Below are 23730 nucleotides of genomic sequence, written 5' to 3'. Positions count from 1 at the left end.
CATTTACATCGTCACATGGACACAGACACAGGCATGCACCAAAACCAGCACAACAACCACCTCCACAACCAGCACAACAACCAACAGTTCAAAACCCTGCACAACCAGCACAACAACCACCTCCACAACCAGCACAACAACCAACAGTTCAAAACCCTGCACAGCAACAACCACAAACAGAGCAAGGACATAAAAGAAGTAGAGAACAAGGAAACCAAGAATTCTTAAAAATGCTTAAAGAAGACTATGGTTACCCAGATAGTATTGACTTTAGTGACAGATATAAAGAAGCTATTAGAAAGTTCAAGGATGGAAATACTGACCCGAACCTATTTAGCTTTATGACTCAGCACCAAATCAGATATAATCTCAAACCTGGAAAATACAAGCTCACTAAGGGATATGATTTAATAGCATATCATCCAAATGACATGGATGAATTTACTCCGAGATATTTGATGTCAGAGCTAAATGACGATTCAACTCTCTTCATAAAACGCGTAAAAAATAGAGACGGAACGAAAGAAGAAAGGCTTATGAATGCGGATGACTTAAATAGGGAATTTGCTAAAAACCGTCTCGGAATATATGAAATGCCACGAGATAAGGTACAAGAAACTCCACAGGAAGAAGTTCAGATACAACCAGACATGGAAGAAATAGTTCAGATACAACCAGACATGGAAGAAATAGTTCAGCAACAACAGCTAGAAGAGCCTGAAGGAAACGAACAAGTCCTTCCTTTGGAAACTAACTTCACAGAACTAGATGAAGATTTGGAACAGCCGAAAAATCTTGACCCTCAACAAGAGTATGCGGAGAATATGGAATATTTCCAAGAGTCTAAGAAAAATTCGGCTGACATAGTAGAAGAATATCGAAAAATGTTTGCCGACATACAAAAGACTCCAACACCAGATGAAAATATTCAGCATAGAATGGAAGTACTGAAAGAAAATGTACACAAATACAACAACCCTTTTTACTTACGAGCATTTAACGTTCAATCTTCGGATGAACTCGGTGAAAATAAAAGGTTAAATTTCAAGAAAACATATAGAAATGAAACATTGTTTAAAGTTCATTCAGAACCTAGCCAAGATGGAAACAAACCTACTTTTGTTTCTGCAGACGATGGAACTACAATGAGATGGGGTCATAAAGCTAATCCGGATAGGTGGTTCATAAACTTACAACCACAATTCCAAGAAGTTGTAGACGCAATGGAATTGAATGGTGAACGAGATATAGCTGGTATTTTAAGCGCGGCTTTAATGCCATTGAAAGATATGAAACATGCAGATATTTTGGACCAGTATGAAATGAACATGGCTGATGGAAATATAACACCTGACGTTCTAGAACATTTATCTCAAAGAACTACACAGAACCATAGAGATGGTATATTTGGTGAAGAGTTTAGAAAGAAAGTTAGGGAGGGAGAAGGAAGAGAACCTATTGTACATGACCTTGCAAACGAAAGTTTGCAAAATGTCATAAAAACTTACTTTGCAGACAATGACCTGAGAAGGGATGAATATTTAAGAAAACTCAAATTGACAGTACCAAATGAAATGTTAGTATTGAAAAACATGTTCCTTGACAAAATAAAACCAACTACAGAAATAAATGACGCAAGACTGAAACATTGGGTAAAAGCTTTTCCATTCACAAAAGATATAGTTGGTAACATGGAAAGAAAACCAGAATGGCTACAAAAACATATATTTGGAAACGAGCATATTCCATATGGACAGGCACTGTTTGAAGAGCTTGAACCGGAAACTCAGGAAAGAGTCATGCAAACAATACGCGAAGACTCAAATACAAACTATGACAAACTCTTTCTAGGATATAGGTTACCTGAGATGGGCGACCAGAGCCCAAAGGCAAAAAGGACATGGAATATTTGCAACATACTAGATGAACATGAGGCAAAGATGCAACAACTTGAAGCAGAGGAAGTTACCAAAGCGACACCAAAGAAGAAGAGTAGAACAAAGTGAAAGTAGTGAAGAAGTAACTTCATCTAGTGAAAGTAGTGGCAATGAAGGAAAAAGAAGAGTTAAAAACTCAGTCAGGAAGAAAGTAAAGCTTGGTCCACGTGGGTTCTATTATGACATATAAATCCAACTATTCTATATTTTTACCCATATGAAATGTACGCCGCTCAGAATATAACGCCAACAGTTTTGGATGCCATGAATGGAAATGTTTCCGAATGGTATAACGAATGCGACAATGCCATTAGAAGGTCAGAAATAGTTCCTGGAACTTACGAATATACAACTGCTGTTTCTTATGGAAACGTAGGTGAGTTTGGAGAAGGTTCTTCAACAACAGTAGATATTGCTTGCGACAGGTTTCATATTATTTCTATTGACAACTCTTTCTTATACGTGGAACAAGACATTGAAATAAAACCTTCTGCCAAGTTGTCTGACAAGAAAGGTTGCAATGGAATTTTCTATGTCGGATACCAATATGCTCCAGAAGTTTTCATGGGATATAAGATATATTCTAACTCTGACTTAGTTCAAACAGTAACATGGGCAAACTATGAATGGTTCGCTTTGAGAAACTCAGTACAACCACAAGCTAGAGAACAAACAGACCAGTATGCAACTATTGAGAAAATAAGAAGACTTGACCCTAACGTTCCAGGAGTTTATGTTGACCTTTCTGGACAAACTGCAGCAGCAGTAACCAAAGTAAAATTGAAACTTAGAGTTCCTTTGTCATCTTTCCTCATCTTCAGGTTTTTAAGATACTTGCCAAACTGGGCAGGAAAAATTTCTATCGAACTTACTCCAAGCAAAAATAACTTAGTCATTGCACCAACACAAGACCCATTCACTCTTACTGTAGCTGGAACTGGTGGAGCCAAGTTCTGTGACTTTTGCAAAGACAAAGTTGACTTAGACTTTGGTTTCTCAAACCTCAACACTGAAGTAAACTACTACTTCAATGCTGCTGGAACTGCTTGGGACCCAGTTAAGTTCACATGCGAAAAATTTGAATGCAAGAGAATAGAAAGCAGACTTGCAGTCTATATGTTGGACCCAGATATTTCAAATGCTTTAGCTGCCAAATATATTGCAGTTCCGCTTATGTTCCCTATACACCAAATATCTGTCAAAGACTTTGCAGGTGAAGTTGGAAACCAAAGTGCTGACCCAGGTGCAAGAACAGATATTGCCTTAACAACTGCAATGAAACATGCAGATACTATGTTTGTACTGTTCAGACGAACTATAAATGACTATTCTTGTTTCTACAACCCCGGTATTAAATATCATATAAACATAGATGGCAAATACTATCCAAGAGAAGAATATTCTACAGTTGAGGATATGAGGTCATACAACTTGACATTAGATGCTATGAACTTTAACAACAACTTCACAACAACCATTAACCCTGAAATGCAAAGTTCTATTATGCCATATGTGAAAGTATGGACTCATACAGGAGGTCAAAACACTCAATATACAAATGGAGACCGTTCAAACTTTTGGCTTGGCATTCCATTTGCTGACTCAGAAGACTTTATGGGTGGTATTTCAACTGTTGGTACAGTTCAAATACAATATACTGGTGACAGAGACGGTCCAGATGAATTGAAAGCAAAGAAGTTTACAAAACCAATAGCACTTTTCACGGAAGATGCTCTTTTGAAGATTCGTTCAATGAAACCTGCTGGGGCTCCTCAGATTGGCATAACGACAGCTTCCATCGAGCAGATTTTGGCAGCAGGTCAGTAAGTTGTTCTTGAACTGACTTCTCTCCATCAAATATTGACAGTACGCCAGTTTTGATATAATATTGTATTATAAACTTACCTTTAGAAATATCGGTCAGTTTTGTTGTTATATTTTTGTCTGCTTCAAGAACTTTCACCATCTCGGTTATACCAACTTTCTTTGCTTATGAAAATTTTGGTTCAGCAAAGACTGCTATTCTATAACATTTTCCATTGTTTGTGTAAAGAACTACTCTGTCAATGAACTTGTATTGTTTGTGTGTGTAAACTTTGTTTTGCTTCAATTCGAAGAGATACTCAAATACGTCCATCTTTTTATTCTAAGTAAAATGTCATTTCCGAAAATAGAAGCGTGAGTGTTTCAAAAGGTTTAATGGCGATGGCAGATGTGAAGTTAAATTCACCAACTCAAACAAACAGTCAAAGTGTTGTTGTCAATGTCAAAGAAGAGATGTTGAAGTGGGGAAACCATACGAAGACGAAGATGGTATAACAATAGTTCCTGTAAAAGAACCAACATACCCTGAAGTTAGCAGAGACTTAAGTTCTGTTGCAGATATTCGAAACGACTACCAACAACTTAAAGACAAACTTAAAACTCAGGAGAAGATTTGTCAAGCTTTAGGTCTAATGTTAAACTTGGTCGAACACAACCCTGTAAAAGTGAACTCATATGTCATCGCACCTCATGAAATTTTGAAAGAACTATTGAAACTTTTGACAGAGGCAGACGATATAAACATCAAAGAAATCTGACATTGCTTGCTGTGGTGTTTCATATAATGTCATTGACAAGATATACGTTATGAAAGGAGGTGAAACGTTGAACTTAAAATATAGTTTCCCAGACGTCATAAAAATATTTGACGACCACAACATTTCATTAAAATTTACTTGCTAAGTAAATGGCAGAAGACATAGTGGTTTATACTATTACGACTAAAAACCCTGAGTCATATAATTCTATAACAACAAACTTACAAAGTCCTCAAGGACGATATTGTAAACTGACCTTAAACACAATGACGACTAAAGCCTGTTTTGCTCTTTTGACACCAGAAGATTTTATTGTTGTGAATGGTAAAAAATACTCCTTTGAAGATACTTACTCAGATATACCACCAACAGGTTTTGTTGACTTATTTAATACTTTAAGGACGGATGTAACATGTGCTGCAACTAGAGCAGGTTTCATTATGTTTGGATGTCCGACTGAGTTTAGTATAAACGATATGAGCTATAATACAAAACTTATATCTGGTTTTTACTACCAACAGTTTCCTATAAGAGGAAAAGGTGTCATACAAGGAATGTCTGTTCCATTGACTTTAAGTACACCTATTTTATATATTGTTTCAAACTTAGGTTCAAAGTGCTATTCGAATGTCGACAGAAACTACTATGACCAAAAGATACTCATGCGTATAAACAACACTTTCTCTGCTGGTTTGCCTATTGTTCATTCGAATGCAGAGTTTTCAGCTTTAGTGAACTCAAACACTTTAGCAAACATAAACTTAACCTTAGTTGACGCAAACTTTGTTCCTGTAAAACTTTTATGTCCTATGTATTTGTCAATGACGGCAGAAAGTTTCGAATTGGAAGATGCAACTGGTGAAAGTATTGTACTACAAGAACAACTTCAACAACAAATAGCTCAAGAACAACAAATGCAACAAATGGAACAAATGCAACAACAAGCTCAAGAATAAAAAAATATTTTTTTTATTTTTATAAAATGTACAGAATAGACGTTTCAGATTTTTATGACTTCCAAGCGTTCAGAAATATGTGTCCATTTCGAGACTATAACAAAGCAGTCGAGAATTTGAAACGTTTAGTCATTTATGTCGACTCTGCCCCAGAATGTTATGTCATGAAAGAATGGGATGTAGTCTTTAACAAACCAAGAGCGACAATAGTTTCAGAACAAGAATGTAAACAGAAACTTAAGAAAATAAAAGTCGTACAAGTTGGTATGAAGATGTTAGATGCTTGGGATATCTTATTGTCAAAGTTAGAAGATTTTTCAGTTCGTGGTATAAAGTTTTATACACCATCTCCAAACTTCTATTCTATCTTCACTGGATATAAATACGAACAAGTAGAATGGAAAGAAAATGTTATAGAAGCTTGGTTAGACCATGTCAAAGAAATTATATGCAATGGAAACGAAAGAGTCTATGAGTATATCTTATGTTGGTTTGCAAACATCTTACAACATCCAAGTGCTAAAAATGAAACTGCTCTCATCATAATTGGAAAACAAGGAACAGGTAAGAACACTTTCTTTACAGATATCTTATGCAAACTGTTAGAGGGCTATTCGAACCCGAATATGACAAACTTAGAAAACATCTGCGGTAAATTTAACTCTTCAATAGAGAATATGAAACTTATAGTATGTAACGAACTTCAAAGTATAGATACAACAAAGGTTTTAAACTCAGATGCTTTGAAGAGTCTTATAACAGACAAAGTTGGAGTTGTTGAAAGAAAATATAAAGACCAAAGAGTTTGTGAAAATGTTGCAAATTTCATCATGGTTTCAAACAACGCCGTTCCGATGAAGTTAGAAAGTTCTGACAGAAGATATGTAGTTGTCAGAACGTCAGAAGCTCATATGCAAGATACAGAATATTTTGACGACTTAGCAGAAACTTTGACATCTGACTTTTACAACCACTTGTTCTCATATTTCATGACATTAGATATTTCAAAGTTCAATCCAAGACAAATTCCACATACCGAAGAGAGACAAACATTGTTAGAAGCAAACAAGAGTGTATATGAACTGTTTATAGATGAGACTAACTTTGAGTGTTTAGATGAAAGGTCATTGTACGATTCGTATAAACAGTATTGTCAAGAGTATGGTTATATGACAGCGTCTAAACGAACATTCTTGGCAAATGTCAAAAGTCTTTTAGACGTACAGAATGGTGTATATACAAAGAAAAATTTTTCTGAGTAAATTTTAAAAAAAATATTTTTTTTATCCGATAGAAAAGATGACGAAATTCATCTCAGTCAACAAGTACATGTCAGGACTTAAAGAAGAACTAGACCCATTCACATATTTGAATGTTTACTTCTACCATTTTGAAAAGTCTTCATTTGACAAAGTTTGGAACATCGAACCAGTTAAGTTTGCTATTGTGACTAAAAATGGTGCGAAATTTGAAGACTTAGACATAGAAGGTTTGTTAACAGTCAAAGAAAGTTTTGACAGAAGGTTTTCAAACCTTAAAGAAGGCAAAGCATACAAACTTGTTATACCTTATGAACCAAAGAAAGCAGACGACTATGAATATTATGAGTCTAAGATAGTTGAAGTTCAAGGTAAATTGGGTAAAAAGATTTTAGAGTCTAAGCCAGTGTTTGCTCCTAAAGAGGAAGAGAACATTGACATTGACCCAGAAATGTTCTAAAAATAAAATTTTATTTTTACATGTCATATCTCCCCTTCTCTGGCTCTGGTTCTTTCTTCTCTTCTTCTACTTTCTTTTCTTTCTTTTCTCTCTTCTTCTTCTCTGGTGGAGTTATGTCAAACTTCTCAGAACCATATTTTTGTAAAAGTGCTTTGTCATTTAATAGCTCTTCTATTCTGTTTTCTATTTCATTTTCAAGAACAGCGCATGTGTCTTCTTTGCATTCTAAGAAGTTTTGTTGGACTTCATCTCTCCAAGAGGCGTCATCTCTGTCAACAAGTCTGTCATTGACAAATTTTAAGACTTCTCTGCTTAAGGTTTTATGGTTCTTGTCATATTCCCAGAAACAGAACTTTAGAACAAATTCACCTTTCTTGTTTACACTATGTAAGATTTTATGGTCGACAGATGTTTTGCTGTCGAAAAGCTTGTCTCGAATATAGATAGCGAAATCGCTAGACATTTCCTAAAAGATAAAAATTTTAATTTTTCTAAAAATATGTTAGAAAAAAAGTTTGCTGACATTGACAAGAAATTTGAGAATGTTTTAAATAAGAACAAGAGGAAGTTGGAAAATGCTCAGATAAAACCCATACATGACAAGTTCTTATTTGCTCAGAATGGTATAACAGGTCTAATCGCACCGCCTGGGTCGGGTAAGACTTTCACTTATCTTAAAATGGCTGCACAACAACAAGAACTAGATGAGAAGAACCCATTCTATGAGTTAGTAGTCATTTGTAGTACTTCGGGTCAATTTGACCAAACCGTCAATTCGTTCAAAGATATTATAAAAAAGTCTAAGTTAGTATCTATAAAAGACTCTGAGTTGTTAGATTGGATAAAGAAGTACCAAAGAAGAGTTTTGAAGTACAATGCTATAAATGAGTATATAAATTCTAAGTTTAAAGACCCAAATGAGGAAATGCAGAGAATATTAGAGAAGAAACACTTCAGAAACAAACAGAAAGAGATAGAATACATTTCGAAGAAATTGCAATCTTACGATTGGAAGACTTACCCTCATAGATGTCTTCTTATCTTAGATGACTTTGCTTCTCATCCTTTGTTAAAGAACAGAGAACAAGACATGTGTCGAATTCTTAAGAAGCTCAGACACTTTAACATCTCTGTTGTCATTTGTGTACAGACAGCAAAGAGTTTAAGTAAGGATGTAAAGAGAATACTTACTGACATTGTACTCTTCCCCGGATTGTCCGAAGACGATTTCATGGAACTTATGAAAGAGTCCATGGCAGGTAAGTTTGACAGACATGAACTATGGGAGAAGTACAAAGTCATACAAGACCCTCATACTTCTTTCAGAATTCACATCTACGCGAACAAAGTTCAAATTGTAAAAAGTCAAGCGTAAAAATGTAAGTGTTTGAGTCTTAGTCTGTTGTGGTGCTGGGGCTGTCGGTTCTTCTGGCTTTGGAATGGACTCGGTTGGTGGTATGTCGGACATTCGTTTGTGTCCTGTCGGATGGAAGGACTTTTCCTGTCGGAAGGAAGGACTTTTCCTGTCGGAAGGAAGGACTTTTCCTGTCGGAAAGAAAAACTTTTCCTGTCGGAAAGAAAAACTTTTCCTGTCGGAAAGAAAAATTTTTCCTGTCGGAAAGAAAAATTTTTCCTGTCGGAAAGAAAAATTTTTCCTGAAGGTCGGCCAAAAAGTTCTCAATTTTCGAAAATTTGAATGGTTTACGGACGAACAACAGGAAAAATTTTTCCTGTCGGAAGGAAAATTTTTTCCAGTTGGAAGGAAAATTTTTTCCAGTTGGAAGGAAAATTTTTTCCAGTTGGAAGGAAAATTTTTTCCAGTTGGAAGGAAAATTTTTTCCAGTTGGAAGGAAAATTTTTTCCAGTTGGAAGGAAATTTTTTTCCAGTTGTCGGGAAATTTTTTTCCAGTTGTCGGGAAATTTTTTTCCAGTTGTCGGGAAATTTTTTTCCAGTTGTCGGGAAATTTTTTTCCAGTTGTCGGGAAATTTTTTTCCTGTCGGATGGAAGGACTCGGAATGCCAGAAGGACTCGGACAAGACAATTTACCATCTAGAGCTACCTGAGCCATCTTTGGTGTCAAGCTTGAAAAATAAATGGTTCATTTACTCTTCCTCTTTGAAGTTGTCAAAATACTCTGTTATCTTTTCCTTCAGTAGCGGCAAATCTTCTTTGAATGTAAGTATTGTACAACCTTTCATATCATAGTGTGTTTGAGGTAACGTATCTTGAACTATCTGTTTCACATCTTCATTCGGTGTCATTGAAATCGGTAAGTTTTCGCGATAGAACCAATTTCTGTCAGATTTGTAAATCTTAGCAAGGTCGTAAAAGCTTTTGTTGTTTCTTCTGACTAAATGCAACATAACCATATCTCTGTCTTCTTCATTTTCCATCTCTTCAGTGTAAATCATATACTTATAGTTCTTTTCCTTTCCTTTTGGTACCGAACGTGGTATTCTTTTCTGTATGTTTTTGTCTTCTTTCATCATATCTTCTCTCTGCTTTGTACAAAGTTCGTCAAGTAGCATAAGTATGTAGATTGCATAACGAGGTGAAGCCCACATTGCTATTGAACTAGCTAGGACTTATGAACATATATACCTTTTAGATGCGATGGTAAGTTTTGTCTGTCTTGGTACATCTTTTTAAGTTCTACATGTTCAAACTCACTGAGGAGTTCATGAGTGCTATTTAATTCAAACCAGTCTTGTGGTTTCTTGTATCTGGAGCAAAACATGCTGTCAAAATACTTTGCATTTGGTACATGTCATCTTTGACCGAACGAATGAGACGTAACTGTTTGTTTAAACTGTATGTACTCATATTCTTCATTTATGGCTTCATGAACGATAGCAGTTGTTGTGTTTCTCTGTTGTTGTCATATCTGTCTTTACATACAAAATAAAAAAAAATATTTTATAAAAACTAACGCTATTTTTTATCTTGTATAAAAGATATGATTTCAGGGATTTTTTACGAAGTGTCAAAGTTCTCTTCGTCAAAAAAATACAGTTATATCATGAAATTTGGTCATTTTTTCACGATTTCAGGGATTTTTTTTTACGAAGTGTCAAAGTTCTCTTCGTCAAAAAAATACAGTTATATCATGAAATTTGGTCATTTTTTTTCAGCAAAAATATATTTTAGGTGTCACCAGGTCCTCGGTCCCTCGTCCCTCGGTCAACTAACATCTTTTTGAAAATGGTGACAACATGACATTTTTGACAACAACACAGGAAATAAACTTCTTCGTATATGTTTTGTCATGAAATTTGGTCATTTTACTCAGCAAAAATATATTTTATGTTAGCATGTTAGATCTAACACGTTTTTCTAACCTCTTTTCTCACCTCTTGAATTTGTATAAAAGATATGATTTCAGGGATTTTTTTTACGAAGTGTCAAAGTTCTCTTCGTCAAAAATAACAGTTATATAATGAAATTTGGTCATTTTACTCAGCAAAAATATATTTTATGTTAGCATGTTAGATCTAACACGTTTTCTAACCTCTTTTCTAACATAACTATTTACAAGCGTTTTACATGGTATATTTGCGATGGTTCATGACTTTAAACAGTTTTGTAGCTTCTATTTCTTCACGAAGGATATCAAAAGTTTTAACAATGCCGAATGTTTCTTTATATTTCTTCTTGACATCAGATAGAAGGAAATCGTCAGCTGTTGGATAGTTTTTTGTTCAGAAATGTCAACATGTCCATTTTATCTTCTGCTGGTTTCTCTGCTTCTTTCTTTAAATCTGCATAGTCGTTTCGCATACGTTCTATCTCTTTGACGGAGTAGTTATATTTCCTCATTGCTGCTTTACATTTTGAACATTGTGGGTTCATTTTAGCATTGTACATTGAAATAAAACCAGCTAGAACAACTAAGGCGTCAATGGTTTTCTTTAACTCAAAAGTTGCTGGTTTTATCTGTTCGTTCCATACTTTACCTCTTTTATCTTTATCTCTTATCTGCCATACACATTTTGCAACTAACGAAACAAAGTTGTCGTAGGTCTTAAATTCTTCAGATTTGTATATGTCAGAGATGTTCTTATATAACATATCGCAATCTTTGTCCATGACTTTGTGGTTGCAATGAAATCCAAGAAACTCATAGTTTACCTTACGTATGAACTTCTTGGTTTCTACTGAGTCAGTTGCTTTGACTTCTATTTCATCGAATTCTGGAATAGTAAGCTTTTGTTGTTGTATTTCAGGAAGTTTAGGTAGATGGTCAATATATCCTGCATTTCATAAAGATATTCTTCATTTGTTTCATCTTTCGCACTACACTAAATCTCCTTGGAGAAGTTCCTGCTTTATCTTCTGGATTTCTGTTTCGAAAGTATATGAAGAAGGAATGAAGCTTTTCATCTCTACTAACATAGATGTTGGGTTCATGACTAACGAGTTTGGTGCTGTTGTTGCTAACATGTTCTTACAATAAAAATAAAAAATATTTTTTTTAAAAAAACTAACTTTTTTTAATGTTTTTTGTGAAAGTGTCAAAACTCATGAATTTCGAGAGTTTTCTACGATGTTAGAAATGAGGTTAGAAAACGTGTTAGATCTAACATGCTAACATAAAATATATTTTTGCCGAATTCTGTATAAAACTCAAGAGTTTTGTGTGTTTTCTACGATGTTAGAAAAGTGGTTAGAAAAGTGGTTAGATCTAACATGCTAACATAAAATATATTTTTGCCGAAAAAAATGAGTTTTGGTTGAAAAAACAGGTGGAGCCAAAAGTGGCTCGACCTCAAAACAAGCATTTTGTGAAGAATATACCAACCGCCAGAATGTCGACGGTTGCTTTTTATACAAAATTCAACGGGTGAAAAAACAGGTGAGAAAAGAGGTGAGATCTCACCACTTCACCTAAAATATATTTTTGGGTCATTTACGCTCATTTACGATGAAATTCATGACAAAACATATACGATGAAATCTATCTCCTGTGTTGTTGTCAAAATGTCATGTTGTCACACTTTTTCAGAGAAGTTAAAATGACCGAGGGACCTGGTGAGATCTAAAATATATTTTTCAATACTTTTTCAGCACTTTTCCGTAGTTGTATATGAAAGACAATTCGAGATAAAAGTCATAGTACAATGGTATTATATGCTGCACACCGTTTGTTGTGAACCAAACTTGAAAGTCAGAGAAACTGTTACTAGGTGGTTCGTAGAATTTAGAAGCAAAGTCATAAAAGTCCTTACCGATACAAAGAAAACTGTTGTTGCTTGAACTGAAACTTGCATGACACATGACATTTTGAGGGTCGAACACGTTTCTATAAACTGTCAAATCTGTTGGTGGGAGTATAAATTTAAATGGACCATCTGGTGGTAATGGTTCGTTCTGGTTTAGTAACCGAAGAAATTGTGCCCAAGAACGTTTGTCTACTCCCCAATATAAAAACTCTGTATCTCTTGGAGGGTTAATTTCAATCTTTTGAAATGAAACGGTGGAATTCATCTTGTCGTATTCTAGTTTTAGATAGTATGTTCCATTTAGTAAAGAGTGGTATTTTTCTTGAAATTCCCAGTAGTATTTGTTTATTTGAGTTTGAAAGTCATTTAGAGTTTTTTCAAGACTTTCGTCTGAACGAATTGTAAAGATTTTCATTTCATCAAATTTTTCTATTAGACCATCAGAACCTTTATACTGACCGTGAAAATATACTGCGAACATAAACGCGTTAGTTCTATTTGAAAACAAAACTCTTCTAAATCCTATTGCCTTTGCATCTGAAGGACTTTGAAGCCAACGAATTGGATAGTCAAACCTGTATGTTTGGGATGAAATTTCTTCATCTGATATATTCCTGCCAGCGTTTGTAAAGATATAGTCTAACGGTTTTGTATCTGCTACTTTTGTTCTTTGTTTTTCAACCTGAAGCATTTAATATATGTAAAAATATACTGTTTTAAAAACGTTTTAAAATGGTATGCCATATAGCTTCTTGAATTTGTTAAGAAATATTCGAACGTGTTTTCCATCTGTATCTCTAGTGTTTACATAAGCATAGCCTGCCTTAGTAAAACATACTTGTAATTTCCTATAGTTTACGCCGGTATAAAAGTAGAAAGAGTCTTGTTCTTCGCTATAGTAGTAAAACTCAAACGTATGCTCGCCATAGTCTGTAATTTCAATTGTTTCATCTTCTAGTTCGTCGACAAATTCGAATACAATATCTCCAAATTTGCCTTTGTTCTTATTGTTTTCAGAACAAGTGACCCAACGTAAGTTCTCAAGTCTATTGTCGTTTCTTATACGGTTTATATGGTCTACAAAAGGTAAATTGTTAGGATTCGGTATAAAATGAGTTGCAATGACAATATGTTTTAAATAGCGTTTCCCACTCATCCTCATCATAGCATATCCGTCATTTCGCTCACATTCGCTTAAAACTCTTTTTGTCTCTTTTTTTCTGACTTCAAATGACTCACAACAGTGAATTTCATATTTCTCATCTAACAAACAAGTTTCCCAACGGTCTTCTCCAACAAACTCGGCGTACATTTCAAATAAAATAAAAAAATATTTTTTTGAAAAAATGTTTTTATTTCATGCAATGTTTTATTTCATGCAATGTTTTATTTCATGCAATGTTTTATTTCTGTGCCGTCTTCAAGTACGGCCCAGTACTTACGCTTGGAGAGAACATGAACTTCGGAAAATACCTTATCTAGCTTAAAAAGGCCCATCTTTTCACCGACCATTCCCATTTCAATGAGTTTGTTATAGCCTTCTTCGTTCGTCATGAGTGCATCGATGTTCTCGTAGTATACCTTCACTTTGGATTTAACATCGGAGAAGAACTCATTGTAGTTGTCAAGGACTGCCTTTGCGAACTGAGGATAAGACCAATGTTCGACAATAGGTTTTACTGTGGTTACTAAGCCACCTTGACCTTGAGTAAATTCGTATTTCAAAACAAAAGGGGAGAACCTTTCAACAAAGTTGTCGACCTTCTCATAGTGTTTACTCTTCATCTTTTGAGGTTTTTTAATAGAATATCCCCATGTCGAATTCATAAGCAATTTGAGTGTCATTGCAAGTTTGGGGTTTGAAGCTTTCCTAATATCATAGAGTTGTTGTATGACTTTTCCAACTGTATAGTTCTTTCCCGGGAACTCACCTTTTTCGTTTGGAATTCCAGTCGGAATATATTGGACAAACCTCATGTACGCAGCGTTAAGGTCGACATAGTATATTTTTTCGTATGAGTCGAACTTGTTGCAACCAATTGGTCCAGTTTGTGGAAATTCAAGTGAGTCTCTTATCTTCTGAGAAACTTCTCCTGTTATCTCATAAACATCGTCGAAGCAACCTGTTTCATATAAAACCTTCTGACCTAACTCAGATGCTCTCCAATATAATTTGACGTCAATTGGATGTCTCAATGGAAGTTTGTTTATAGCATCTTGAAGTTCTTGCAACCTCATTGGAAGTTCTTCTGGTTCAGGTTGGTATCCGAACAATCCAACTCCTTTTGGAGCTGTGTACTTCTTCTGTGCTAGAACTTTGTCTGGAACAATTTTTGGTCTTACCAACAATGAAAAGTTTGTTTCGTCTTTTGGTACAAAAGTTTCTGTCAGCTTGTCATCTGGAATTGGTTCCAACAAACCTTTCTCGAAAAGAATGTTAACAGCTCTGACAATGTTGCACTTGCCTTTTCCGAACAATGGGTTTGTAAGACTTTCGTTCAACATGAAGTGGTTGTGGACAAGTACAATCTTCAACCATGGCAATTTGAAGTCAACTACATAGTCATCGTGCGAAGAACCTTTCTCAGTCGGAATGTTGACTCGGATATTCACATTTGCCAACGGTGCAACTTTTGACAATTGACTTCTGAGAATGTACCTTGTTTTCACACATGACTCAAGATACTTCATCTTCTCATCTGTAACAAGACCAGAGTTCCTGAGACATGTAAGAATACAAGGTTCATTGACAATTTTTTCAATTGAATTGTAAATTCCATACCTTGTTAAGTCAATGTCAGACTTATTTCTGAACGGGAAGTATCCAGCATGTTGTCTGACTGCTTGAGGGTTAGGTTGTAACCATTCGAACTTCACGCTTGCAATTCCTTCAATCGCATTCAAAATATCTGAGTCGGAGTCAAACATTTGTTCTCTCTTTGTAGTCGTGAAAGCGTCAAGAAGTTGTGCGGCTGTTGTGACATTGCCATGTGCATAGTATATATGACCGTCCAAATCTGTTACGGTTAGTCTGAGATTGTATCCTTTCTTATTTCCGTCTTGTATGGCAGCAAGTACACCCATGAAGCCTTCTTTGTTCTTTCCTTCGTCAAAGTTTACTGTAAAGGTTCGACCAGAAGTAATTTTACTTCTAACTTCACGGTACTTTTCATATGCATATCTTGTTCTTTCCATGGGAGCATGTGCGTCTTCACCTTTTCCTTTTTTCCTTCTCAAAGGATGCAATTGTTCGTCATGTTTCCAGTAGAATCTGGCAAAGCCGTCGTGTCCTTCAACTTGAGGTTCACTAACATCGAAAGGCATGTCCATAAGACGTTCTTCTTCTAACCTCTCTAATCTGTTTGGATAATTTGCACGTGCTGTTTCCAAGTCCATTTCGTAGCGAAGACCAGACAATTTGTCATAGACTTTTATGGGTCTTCCCTTCCTATATTTAAACTTCTTTGAAACTCTCCAACCATATCTTTCTAACTCTGCTTTTATTCTAGCAGACTTTCTGTCCATTCTATACGGGGGCATTTCTATAAAAATAAAAAAAAATGTTTTTCCTTTACTTAACATAACCGCCTGCTGCCATAAGTCTTTGACGCCAACCCATACCAGCTAATGAAGGTTGGCTTGGTTTAGTCTCCAGACTAAACTTTGGTTTTGGTTTATCTTCAGTTTTTGGTTTTTCTTCTTCTATCTGTTTTTCGTCACTTTTCGGTTCCTCTGACTTTACTTCACTTGCAGGAACAGTTGTGTCGTCAACATCTTCATAAATATCATATGCCATTTGTTTTTGTTTTCCTTTCAACTTTTTGTGTTTGTTGTAAAGTTTAGAATATTTCGACTCTAAGTCAATGAGATGTTCTATAATGAACTGTTGGTCAGTGAAGTAAACTTTTCCATCTGTTGTCTCGAAAGCTCCTTCAGACTTCAATATTTTATTTGTGAGAGTCTGTTTCTTTTTTGAGATACTTGCCGTTCCATTTTTATGAAAAGTGACTTTGTAGTTAGAGTTTGTATTTCCAGACCTGGCACTTTCTATTATTGAATTTTTCTCTTCATCTGTAAGTTCTTTGACAGGTTTTGACAATGGTTCTGAACTTTTTGTTTGTGGTGTCAAATCTACCGTTTCAACTTCTTCGGTCATTTCATCTCAGTAAAAAATTTTAGTTTGGTTTGTTTTCAACTGGTTGTTGAGGTTTTTTAAGTCGGTCTAAAACTTCTTGAGGTATAGGAAGAACTTGACAAACACGTGGTTGTGTAACTGCTGGAAGCCGACAAAGCCATCTTGAGCCCATTTGTCTCAATGCTGTATTGTTCATTTCATCTCAGTAAAAAATTTACATTCCCCACGTTTGAGGCGGTTGAGGTTGGTTGTTGTTTACCCACTGTTGTGCATGGTTATATCCTCTGTTAAAGAATCTTTCACCTTGGTCCATATAGTGTCCTGCTTGGTTATAGTAGTCATTTGCTTTGTTATAGTAGTTTCCTGCTTGTCTTCCTACATTGTCCATCCATCCTTGAACTTTTCCTCTTGTTTCAGGATTTGGAATAAGATTTGCTGCATCTCGTGCTACCTCCCAACCTTTCTGTACAGTTTGTATAATAGGTTGTGCTTTCTCTTTCAGTATACCTAATGTACTCAAAATCTTCCTTCCAATTCCAAATGCACCTCTGGCTAGTGTTCCCACTGCGGGAAAAATCTAGATGCGACTCCTGCTAATGCGCCAAATAAACCCATTTCTTATGGGTTAAAAATGACGAATTCAAACAAGGACCCGTATGTTTCTAAAGCGACAAAGAAAGCACTCATGGTAAAAATCTTTAGTTCAACACCAAATGCTTGGTTTATGGATATCTTGGAAAACATTCCGAGAGTAGAACAGATGGACCACCATACTGGCTAATATTTGTCGGTCAAAACACAAGATACTGTGAAGCCATACCATTACAGTCCAAAAATATTTTAGATGTGAAAACTGCTTTGACAATATTCGTTGACAAATACCATCCAACAAAACTGACATCTGACTGTGAAAGTTCTTTCAAATCAGACGATATTAAAAACTATCTGCGTTCAAAAAATGTAAACCAATATTTCATTGTCGACCAAAACCATTCTGCTCTTGGTGTCATTGACAGTTGTATAAAAATGTTAAGAGACTTAAACCAACCACAAGGTGGTGAAGCAAATGAAATGTCATATGACGACAAGTATAGACACTTCTCCATGGCAAAGATGAGACAAGTTTTAAATATTTACAATAGCCGTAAACAAAAAGGTTTGGGAAACCACTCCCCCGAAGAAATGAAAAACAACCCTGACTTAGAGAAAGACTATATATTTAATAGTTTAGTCAAAAGAGACAAACAAGAAAGAATGCCAGGCTTCAAACTTCAGAAAGGTGACAAAGTAAAAATAGAAATACCTAAACGCGACCCATATGAAAATACTATTGACTATGACAACAATGGGAACTCGACAGGTACTCACGTTCGTGTTCGTAAAAATAGAAGAAAGTATACAAGAGAATATTATGAAGTTTTAGGCAAACATGGCAAAATGTACAGACTGCAAGCAGAAGATAAAACTACTATTGTCAGACCTCGTTTCAAAACTTGTCAAGGTTCAAGGTGGTATACTTTCAAAGACAGTTCCTAACAAATATAAGACAACTCCTGACGAATATGCTAAAGAAGTTGAAAATGACGACTAAGCATTTCTATACCATGCGTAAACTGTCATGTAAGGTGGCATGTAGTCTTTACTTTGTCCCGTTGTTTGCGTATACCCTGAAACGCGATGTGTATGGCTTCCTCCTACCTCAGTGTTACTCCAGTAACAATTTATAGCAAACTTAACGTCCTCTTTAACATCATATCCTTTACCTTTTGTCATTCCTGACCAATCCCAAAATCTATGACTATGCAAACCTGCTTCAGATGTAGTTAAACTTACGTAGTGACTGTGCGCAGGTAAATTTGCACCTGAAATCGTTTTACTTCCACCTGTTTCCTTTGAAGAGTTTGCACAATACAAAAACCTGTCGACTATTTGAGTCCAAGTTCCGAGACCAAGTACTACTTCTGGTCTGGTAGAGTTCATTGACGTGTAAATAGAACCTATAGGATATAGTGTTTGAAGTATTTCTGTCTTTAACGTTTGAAGCTCTGTTTTGTCAGCTTTGTTGTCATATAAATCTTGAGCAGTGAATTTAACTTTGTTTTCATCCTCCATGACATAGACATTTCTACATCTAGTGTATCTCATCGTTGTTATGTCATCCTCCGATGTTAAACCTTGTGGAAAGTTAGGAGGTTTCCAATTTAATACATCCCCACCAGTTCCATCAGGTTCTTCAACCGTTCCTGCAATATTTTCTATACCAAGTTGCGAAGAAATCGTGTGTATGGTTTTATCTGCCTTCTTTTCAAGGCTAACGTTTAAGTCTGTTATTTCAGAAGATGTATGTGTATGTCCAACGGCACTTTTCCTGTTTAAGGTTTCTTGTAAGTTTGTAATATTTGCAATGGTATGTGTATGTCCAACGTCACTTTTCCTGTTTAAGGTTTCTTGTAAGTTTGTAATATTTGCAATGGTATGTGTATGTCCAACGTCACTTTTCCTGTTTAAGGTTTCTTGTAAGTTTGTAATATTTGCAATGGTATGTGTATGTCCAACGTCACTTTTCCTGTTTAAGGTTTCTTGTAAGTTTGTAATATTTGCAATGGTATGTGTATGAGTCTTTTTAGAATATTCGTTTTCAGCTCTTGTCACTTCACTTGACATTTTATTGTCAACATATGTTTTGTCTGCTAGTTCAGGATGAGTATGTTCTTTTGTTGCATATGTTGCATCTGCTCTGTCATGTTCTTCTTGAACTTTTTCAATGACATACTCTTTGTCAGCTTTGTTGTCAACATCCTCTTTTGTTGCATATGTTGCATCTGCTCTGTCATGTTCTTCTTGAACTTTTTCAATGACATACTCTTTGTCAGCTTTGTTGTCAACATCTGCTTTCAAAAGAAGTTCATCTATAGGTTTCTCGTTTAAAGTTCCTTTTGTTGGATTTATACAAACAGTATGGTTCTTACTGTCTTGAAACAGAAACTCGTCTGTCATTGGGTTTATCGTCAGTTTTAAGTTTCCTTCTTTCAATGACTCAGATATCTTAGAATAGTTTGAAAAGTTTGTTGTGTTCTTATTTAGAGCTTGTACAATGAGTTGTCGGTTGTGTTGTATTTCTCTCATAGACGCTGTTTCTTTCGACATTTTTATTCTAGATAAAATATGCTTTCAATAGAAAAAGAAAATTCAAGAGTTGCTACAACTAAACCATTAGATGAACTTTTTACGAATGTCGGTCAAAAGTTTGAGACAGAGACCGTAAAGCATGAAGGCTATCGTTTTGACTACCCACTAAGATGGTTAAGAGACCCATCCGTCACAAAAGCTATTGGCTTTCGTAGAATGAAGTTCATTTCAGAAGCCATACATGGTTTCCCATTTACGGTCGCTTTTGAAGTTCGATACTATAACAAAGAAAAACGTACGTATGAGAAATTTGAACAGGGAAAACTTTTACAAGTGAATTTGCTTGTAAACTTAGAAACAACTCTTCAAGCTTTTCAAGAAAAAATAAACGATATCTATCTCGAATATGCAAAACAGTACAACATTGACGAAGGAGAGTACCATCTCGATATTATATATGACAGGAAAAATGCAACTGTTAAAATCGATAGAATAGAAGACCTTGGAGAAAACGTTTATATTTCTACAAAATATAACAACTTGGCATGGTATAGATTTTTGAGGATGTTAAATCAGCCTGCAGCATATCCAGTACACCCGAACTTTTATGAAGTCGAAAACCCTAATGGAACATATGAAAATGTTTTCGACCAAGATGCTATTATAGTTCATGCTTCATTTTCTGGTGCACAAAACTCTTTTTTATGCTTGGCAAATGACTTTTACGAAAAACCTACAAAGCTATATGAACCACCAAGTGGAAGTATTTCAGACTTTCAAGTATGGTTTACTACAGATGGAAGAAAGAGAATAATTCCATTATACCACGCGTTTTACTTAGAACTTAGTTTCATATACAACTACTATCGAACGGTAAAAATATGATTTTTTAATACGGTTGAGGTGTTGGATTTGGTTGCCAACTAGACTGTGGTGCAGGTTCAGGCTGTTGTATAACAGGAGCTTGTTCTTCTGGTTCAGGGTCTTTAGGTATAATACCAACGAACTGACCTACTCTTTTACCAATATTTTTGACTCCGTTCCAAATTCCTCTTCCTACGGTTTTTATTCCATTCCATATACCTCTTCCAACATTTCGAAAGAAGTTTCCAATACTACTGAAGAAACCCATTTTACTATATGTAAAAATCTAATGTCCGCCTAGTCTCTTACGTTTCCTTCTGAGTTCCATTGCATTCTTTAACTGGAGCTCATACATTCTATTTCTCCTCTGGTAGAAAACATACTCTGGGTCAACTCCTGTGTTCGCGTCATCTGCATAGAGTTGTTTATATCCCACTTCAGGGTTTGTATAAAACTCTTTCCATCTCATATTTGCATACCATGGTGGCAAACCTAACGCAGCGTCATTTGACATGGCAGTTTGCATTTGTACATCTGTTGGCACTTGACCATAGTTTGCCATTGCAGTTTGTATTCTAACTTCATTTGGAATATTCTCTGGGTTTGGTTGTCCAGGTTGCTGTGCATTCGCTAAGTTCTGTGCGTCCATTTAATATTAGATAAAAATATCTCTTACGAGTACATATGCTGAACATTTGCAGACATTGGTTCATCTTCATATTCTCTATATCTTTCTGCCACGTCAAATAAGTAAATGACACAATGGAAAAAACCTAAAACAAGTAGTCCTATTTCAAACCACATTTACTTACCAATAAAATTTCTTTGTTGTGACACTTTCTCCGGTTTATAGGACCTCTCTCATATTCTATCTTGTCATATCTAAACTCATAGTCATGTATGTCCTCTAACCATCTCATAACGGTTTCCAAACCACTTTTATCGGATGTAAAGTAAAAGCATGGATGGTTATGTAAAACGTCTAAAGTTTCTAAAGAGTCTCTCAAAGTCCAGTCTACTTGATATTGAAAATCCCATGTGTTATAGAACGGCGGGTCCACTATAAAGAAAACATTTTCCTTGTCTTTATATTTTTCATACAAATCTGTCCAACGACATCTCACAAACTCTATACCCTCAGTATATTTTTCTATGTTCTCTTTGAAAACCTTTGTATAGTTAAGATATAAAACGTTTGACATAAGTGTTTCAATGTCATGAACTCTTATAGCACCACTATATAATAGTCTAGAAGATATACTATCCCAGTCAATATACTCTGCTTTTTTCAAAACCTCTCTGACAGTATTTTTCTTATCTAATGGTATACGTTCCATCTTGCCTATAGGTATCTTTTCTTTCAACTCACTCAATATTTTGTTTGTGTCTGGTATATGTTTGAGACGGTTCATATAGTTGTCGAAGTCATTGCATATAATCTTTGAGTCAGGAAATACAGTATGGCACAAATGAGATATATAGAAACTTCCACCGAACAAATCTACAAATGTTAGACCATTCGGTAGTTTCTTAAGTTCTCTCAATAGAATATCTTTACATCTACTCTTATTTCCAAAGAAGGGTAAAGGTGGTTTTGTAAAATTCATTTTATATACAATAAAAATGTTTTTTCCCTGAAAAGTGACAGAAAAGTGACAAAACATCTTCGGGGCTAGAGGGCACAAAGTGCCTGGAAGCCCCAAATACCTTTTTTTTTTATATTTCCATTTTCATTAATTTTCTTATCAAATTTGTTGTTTTTTATTTCAAATTTGAATTTTTGAATTTTTTTGGAAATTTTATTCAATTTGATTTCAATTTTATTCTATTTTTATTACATAATAATATTATTCATATTAATTGTTTTATTTTTTGAATGCATACGATAATTTTTAATTCAATTTTTAAACGAATGTTTTGATGGGACGAGCTTACTGCTCATAGGCTCATCCCATCAAACCATTCAATTCAAAACTCTGGCCTTCATCGAGGCCAGAGCTCGCAATTCATATTCTCAAAGCCAAGTTCCTCGAAGGTCGTCCTCATTAGGCCTGATCCGAGAGGAACTTGGCTTTGAACGAAAATCACAAGCTCTGGCCTCAGGAAAGGCCAGAGCTTCGGATACCATTCTCGGGGCCGGTTTCCTCAAAGACCGCCCTGATTCGGGGCGGCCGGAGAGGAATCCAGTCCCGAGAGAGTGTCCATACGAAGCTCTGGCCTTTCTTGAGGCCAGAGCTTGCAAGTACAATCCGCAGGGCCGAGTTTTGACCTCATCACAAACATGATGCGGGTTCTCGTCAAAACTCGGCCCTGAAAGACCTACAGCTACAGGTTCTGGCCCTAGCAAAGGCCAGTGCCTACAATTACAATCCTCAGGGCCGAGTTTGAGGGAGATCGTCCACATCATTGACGATCTCCTCTCATCTCGGCCCTGAAAGAAAGAAATATACAGGCTCTGGCCTTAGCAAAGACCAGGGCTTCGCTTACAGTCCTCAGAGTCGAGTTCCCTGAGATTGTCCAGATCATGGACACTTCTCAGCGGAACTCGGCCCTGAGAAGCATCAAATACGAATCTCTGGTCTCTCATGAGGCCAGAGCCTGCAAGAACAATACTCAGGGTCGAGTTTTGCGATGATCGTCGATCATAAGGACGGTCTCGCAAGAACTCGGCCCTAAAAGTTTTACAAATGCAGGCTCTGACCTCATAAGAGATCAGGGCCTCGCTTATAATCTCTACTGCCGAGTCTCAGGAGATTGTCCATATTTGAGACACTTTTCCTCGAGACTCGGCTTCCATATTAAGATTACTGACACAGAAAGACTAGAAGGGGGCCCTGACCTTGAGAAAGGACCCCTTCCCGGTCTTTCTGGCGAACTTTGCTTCGCATTGCGAGTGTCTGCTGCGAATCCGGGGCTGAGCAGCAGACACTCGCAATTATATGTCGCGGCAAGTGCACCTGTGGGAGTAGGGGTAATTTTAGCTAAAAGTGACACACTTGTAAAAAGTGACACACCCGTGAAGGGTGTGATTACCGATCGGTAATTTCGACAGTTTAGAATTTAAAATTTTTTATGGAACTGTTGCGAGTTTCATAGAGAATTTAAGGAATATAAGCAAAGATTTGAATCAAAATCTTAGACCTAAGCCGCTCGATTCGCTCGCGGCTTCCGCGAATTACAGATCAGCA

General features: G+C 36.0%; 15 protein-coding genes and 4 pseudogenes across 19 annotated transcripts, besides 3 other annotated features; 7 read left to right on the top strand and 12 right to left on the bottom strand.

The window, feature by feature from the left end:
* Positions 1 to 1088: 1088 nt before the first annotated feature.
* Positions 1089 to 19171: a mobile genetic element.
* Positions 2502 to 3180, top strand: TVAGG3_0115850 (protein of unknown function, DUF4106 family; the record flags this gene model as incomplete). Its single annotated transcript, XM_051223340.1, has 1 exon — positions 2502 to 3180. A coding segment is annotated over one exon (679 nt), but the record flags the coding sequence as incomplete, so codon positions are not given.
* TVAGG3_0115840 lies at positions 4137 to 4664 on the top strand (annotated as a pseudogene). The gene has a single exon. A coding segment is annotated over exon 1 (528 nt).
* On the top strand, positions 4786 to 5475 carry TVAGG3_0115830 (uncharacterized protein; the record flags this gene model as incomplete). Its single annotated transcript, XM_051223339.1, has 1 exon — positions 4786 to 5475. The coding sequence occupies one exon, from the start codon at positions 4786 to 4788 to the stop codon at positions 5473 to 5475; it is 690 nt and encodes a 229-aa protein (XP_051108325.1).
* Positions 5502 to 6737, top strand: TVAGG3_0115820 (uncharacterized protein; the record flags this gene model as incomplete). Its single annotated transcript, XM_051223338.1, has 1 exon — positions 5502 to 6737. One exon carries the CDS (start codon positions 5502 to 5504, stop codon positions 6735 to 6737), a length of 1236 nt encoding a protein of 411 aa, XP_051108324.1.
* Positions 6775 to 7093, top strand: TVAGG3_0115810 (protein of unknown function, DUF4108 family; the record flags this gene model as incomplete). The annotated part of the gene is made up of 1 exon (XM_051223337.1): positions 6775 to 7093. A coding segment is annotated over one exon (319 nt), but the record flags the coding sequence as incomplete, so codon positions are not given.
* TVAGG3_0115800 (uncharacterized protein) lies at positions 7211 to 7657 on the bottom strand (the record flags this gene model as incomplete). The annotated part of the gene is made up of 1 exon (XM_001318278.2): positions 7211 to 7657. The coding sequence occupies one exon, from the start codon at positions 7655 to 7657 to the stop codon at positions 7211 to 7213; it is 447 nt and encodes a 148-aa protein (XP_001318313.2).
* Positions 7874 to 8569, top strand: TVAGG3_0115790 (protein of unknown function, DUF4106 family; the record flags this gene model as incomplete). Its single annotated transcript, XM_051223336.1, has 1 exon — positions 7874 to 8569. The coding sequence occupies one exon, from the start codon at positions 7874 to 7876 to the stop codon at positions 8567 to 8569; it is 696 nt and encodes a 231-aa protein (XP_051108322.1).
* On the bottom strand, positions 8589 to 9263 carry TVAGG3_0115780 (uncharacterized protein; the record flags this gene model as incomplete). The annotated part of the gene is made up of 1 exon (XM_001294793.1): positions 8589 to 9263. The coding sequence occupies one exon, from the start codon at positions 9261 to 9263 to the stop codon at positions 8589 to 8591; it is 675 nt and encodes a 224-aa protein (XP_001294794.1).
* TVAGG3_0115770 lies at positions 9298 to 10077 on the bottom strand (annotated as a pseudogene). The gene has a single exon. A coding segment is annotated over exon 1 (780 nt).
* On the bottom strand, positions 11032 to 11635 carry TVAGG3_0115760 (annotated as a pseudogene). The gene has a single exon. A coding segment is annotated over exon 1 (604 nt).
* On the bottom strand, positions 12334 to 13105 carry TVAGG3_0115750 (uncharacterized protein; the record flags this gene model as incomplete). The annotated part of the gene is made up of 1 exon (XM_051223335.1): positions 12334 to 13105. A coding segment is annotated over one exon (772 nt), but the record flags the coding sequence as incomplete, so codon positions are not given.
* TVAGG3_0115740 (His-Me finger endonucleases family) lies at positions 13142 to 13726 on the bottom strand (the record flags this gene model as incomplete). The annotated part of the gene is made up of 1 exon (XM_051223334.1): positions 13142 to 13726. One exon carries the CDS (start codon positions 13724 to 13726, stop codon positions 13142 to 13144), a length of 585 nt encoding a protein of 194 aa, XP_051108320.1.
* On the bottom strand, positions 14648 to 15939 carry TVAGG3_0115730 (uncharacterized protein; the record flags this gene model as incomplete). Its single annotated transcript, XM_051223333.1, has 1 exon — positions 14648 to 15939. A coding segment is annotated over one exon (1292 nt), but the record flags the coding sequence as incomplete, so codon positions are not given.
* Positions 15986 to 16570, bottom strand: TVAGG3_0115720 (phage tail repeat-like family; the record flags this gene model as incomplete). The annotated part of the gene is made up of 1 exon (XM_051223332.1): positions 15986 to 16570. The coding sequence occupies one exon, from the start codon at positions 16568 to 16570 to the stop codon at positions 15986 to 15988; it is 585 nt and encodes a 194-aa protein (XP_051108318.1).
* On the bottom strand, positions 16590 to 16745 carry TVAGG3_0115710 (uncharacterized protein; the record flags this gene model as incomplete). Its single annotated transcript, XM_051223331.1, has 1 exon — positions 16590 to 16745. One exon carries the CDS (start codon positions 16743 to 16745, stop codon positions 16590 to 16592), a length of 156 nt encoding a protein of 51 aa, XP_051108317.1.
* Positions 16764 to 17164, bottom strand: TVAGG3_0115700 (annotated as a pseudogene). Its single transcript has one exon. A coding segment is annotated over exon 1 (401 nt).
* Positions 19172 to 19714: 543 nt separating the features above from the next.
* TVAGG3_0115680 (uncharacterized protein) lies at positions 19715 to 20174 on the top strand (the record flags this gene model as incomplete). Its single annotated transcript, XM_051223330.1, has 1 exon — positions 19715 to 20174. A coding segment is annotated over one exon (460 nt), but the record flags the coding sequence as incomplete, so codon positions are not given.
* A 393-nt stretch (positions 20175 to 20567) lies between these two features.
* Positions 20568 to 20810, bottom strand: TVAGG3_0115670 (serine threonine-protein phosphatase family; the record flags this gene model as incomplete). The annotated part of the gene is made up of 1 exon (XM_051223329.1): positions 20568 to 20810. The coding sequence occupies one exon, from the start codon at positions 20808 to 20810 to the stop codon at positions 20568 to 20570; it is 243 nt and encodes an 80-aa protein (XP_051108315.1).
* An 18-nt stretch (positions 20811 to 20828) lies between these two features.
* Positions 20829 to 21191, bottom strand: TVAGG3_0115660 (uncharacterized protein; the record flags this gene model as incomplete). Its single annotated transcript, XM_051223328.1, has 1 exon — positions 20829 to 21191. The coding sequence occupies one exon, from the start codon at positions 21189 to 21191 to the stop codon at positions 20829 to 20831; it is 363 nt and encodes a 120-aa protein (XP_051108314.1).
* Positions 21192 to 23505: 2314 nt separating this feature from the next.
* Positions 23506 to 23535: a terminal%2Cinverted (terminal inverted repeat of MuDR-3_TvMULE3 transposon ID:TVAGG3_0115650).
* Positions 23506 to 23730: part of a mobile genetic element that runs on past the window's edge.

Source organism: Trichomonas vaginalis, chromosome IV (genome assembly GCF_026262505.1).
Source record: "Trichomonas vaginalis G3 chromosome IV, whole genome shotgun sequence".
Taxonomy (NCBI): domain Eukaryota; phylum Parabasalia; order Trichomonadida; family Trichomonadidae; genus Trichomonas; species Trichomonas vaginalis.
This window is presented reverse-complemented; position numbering and strand designations above follow the sequence as displayed.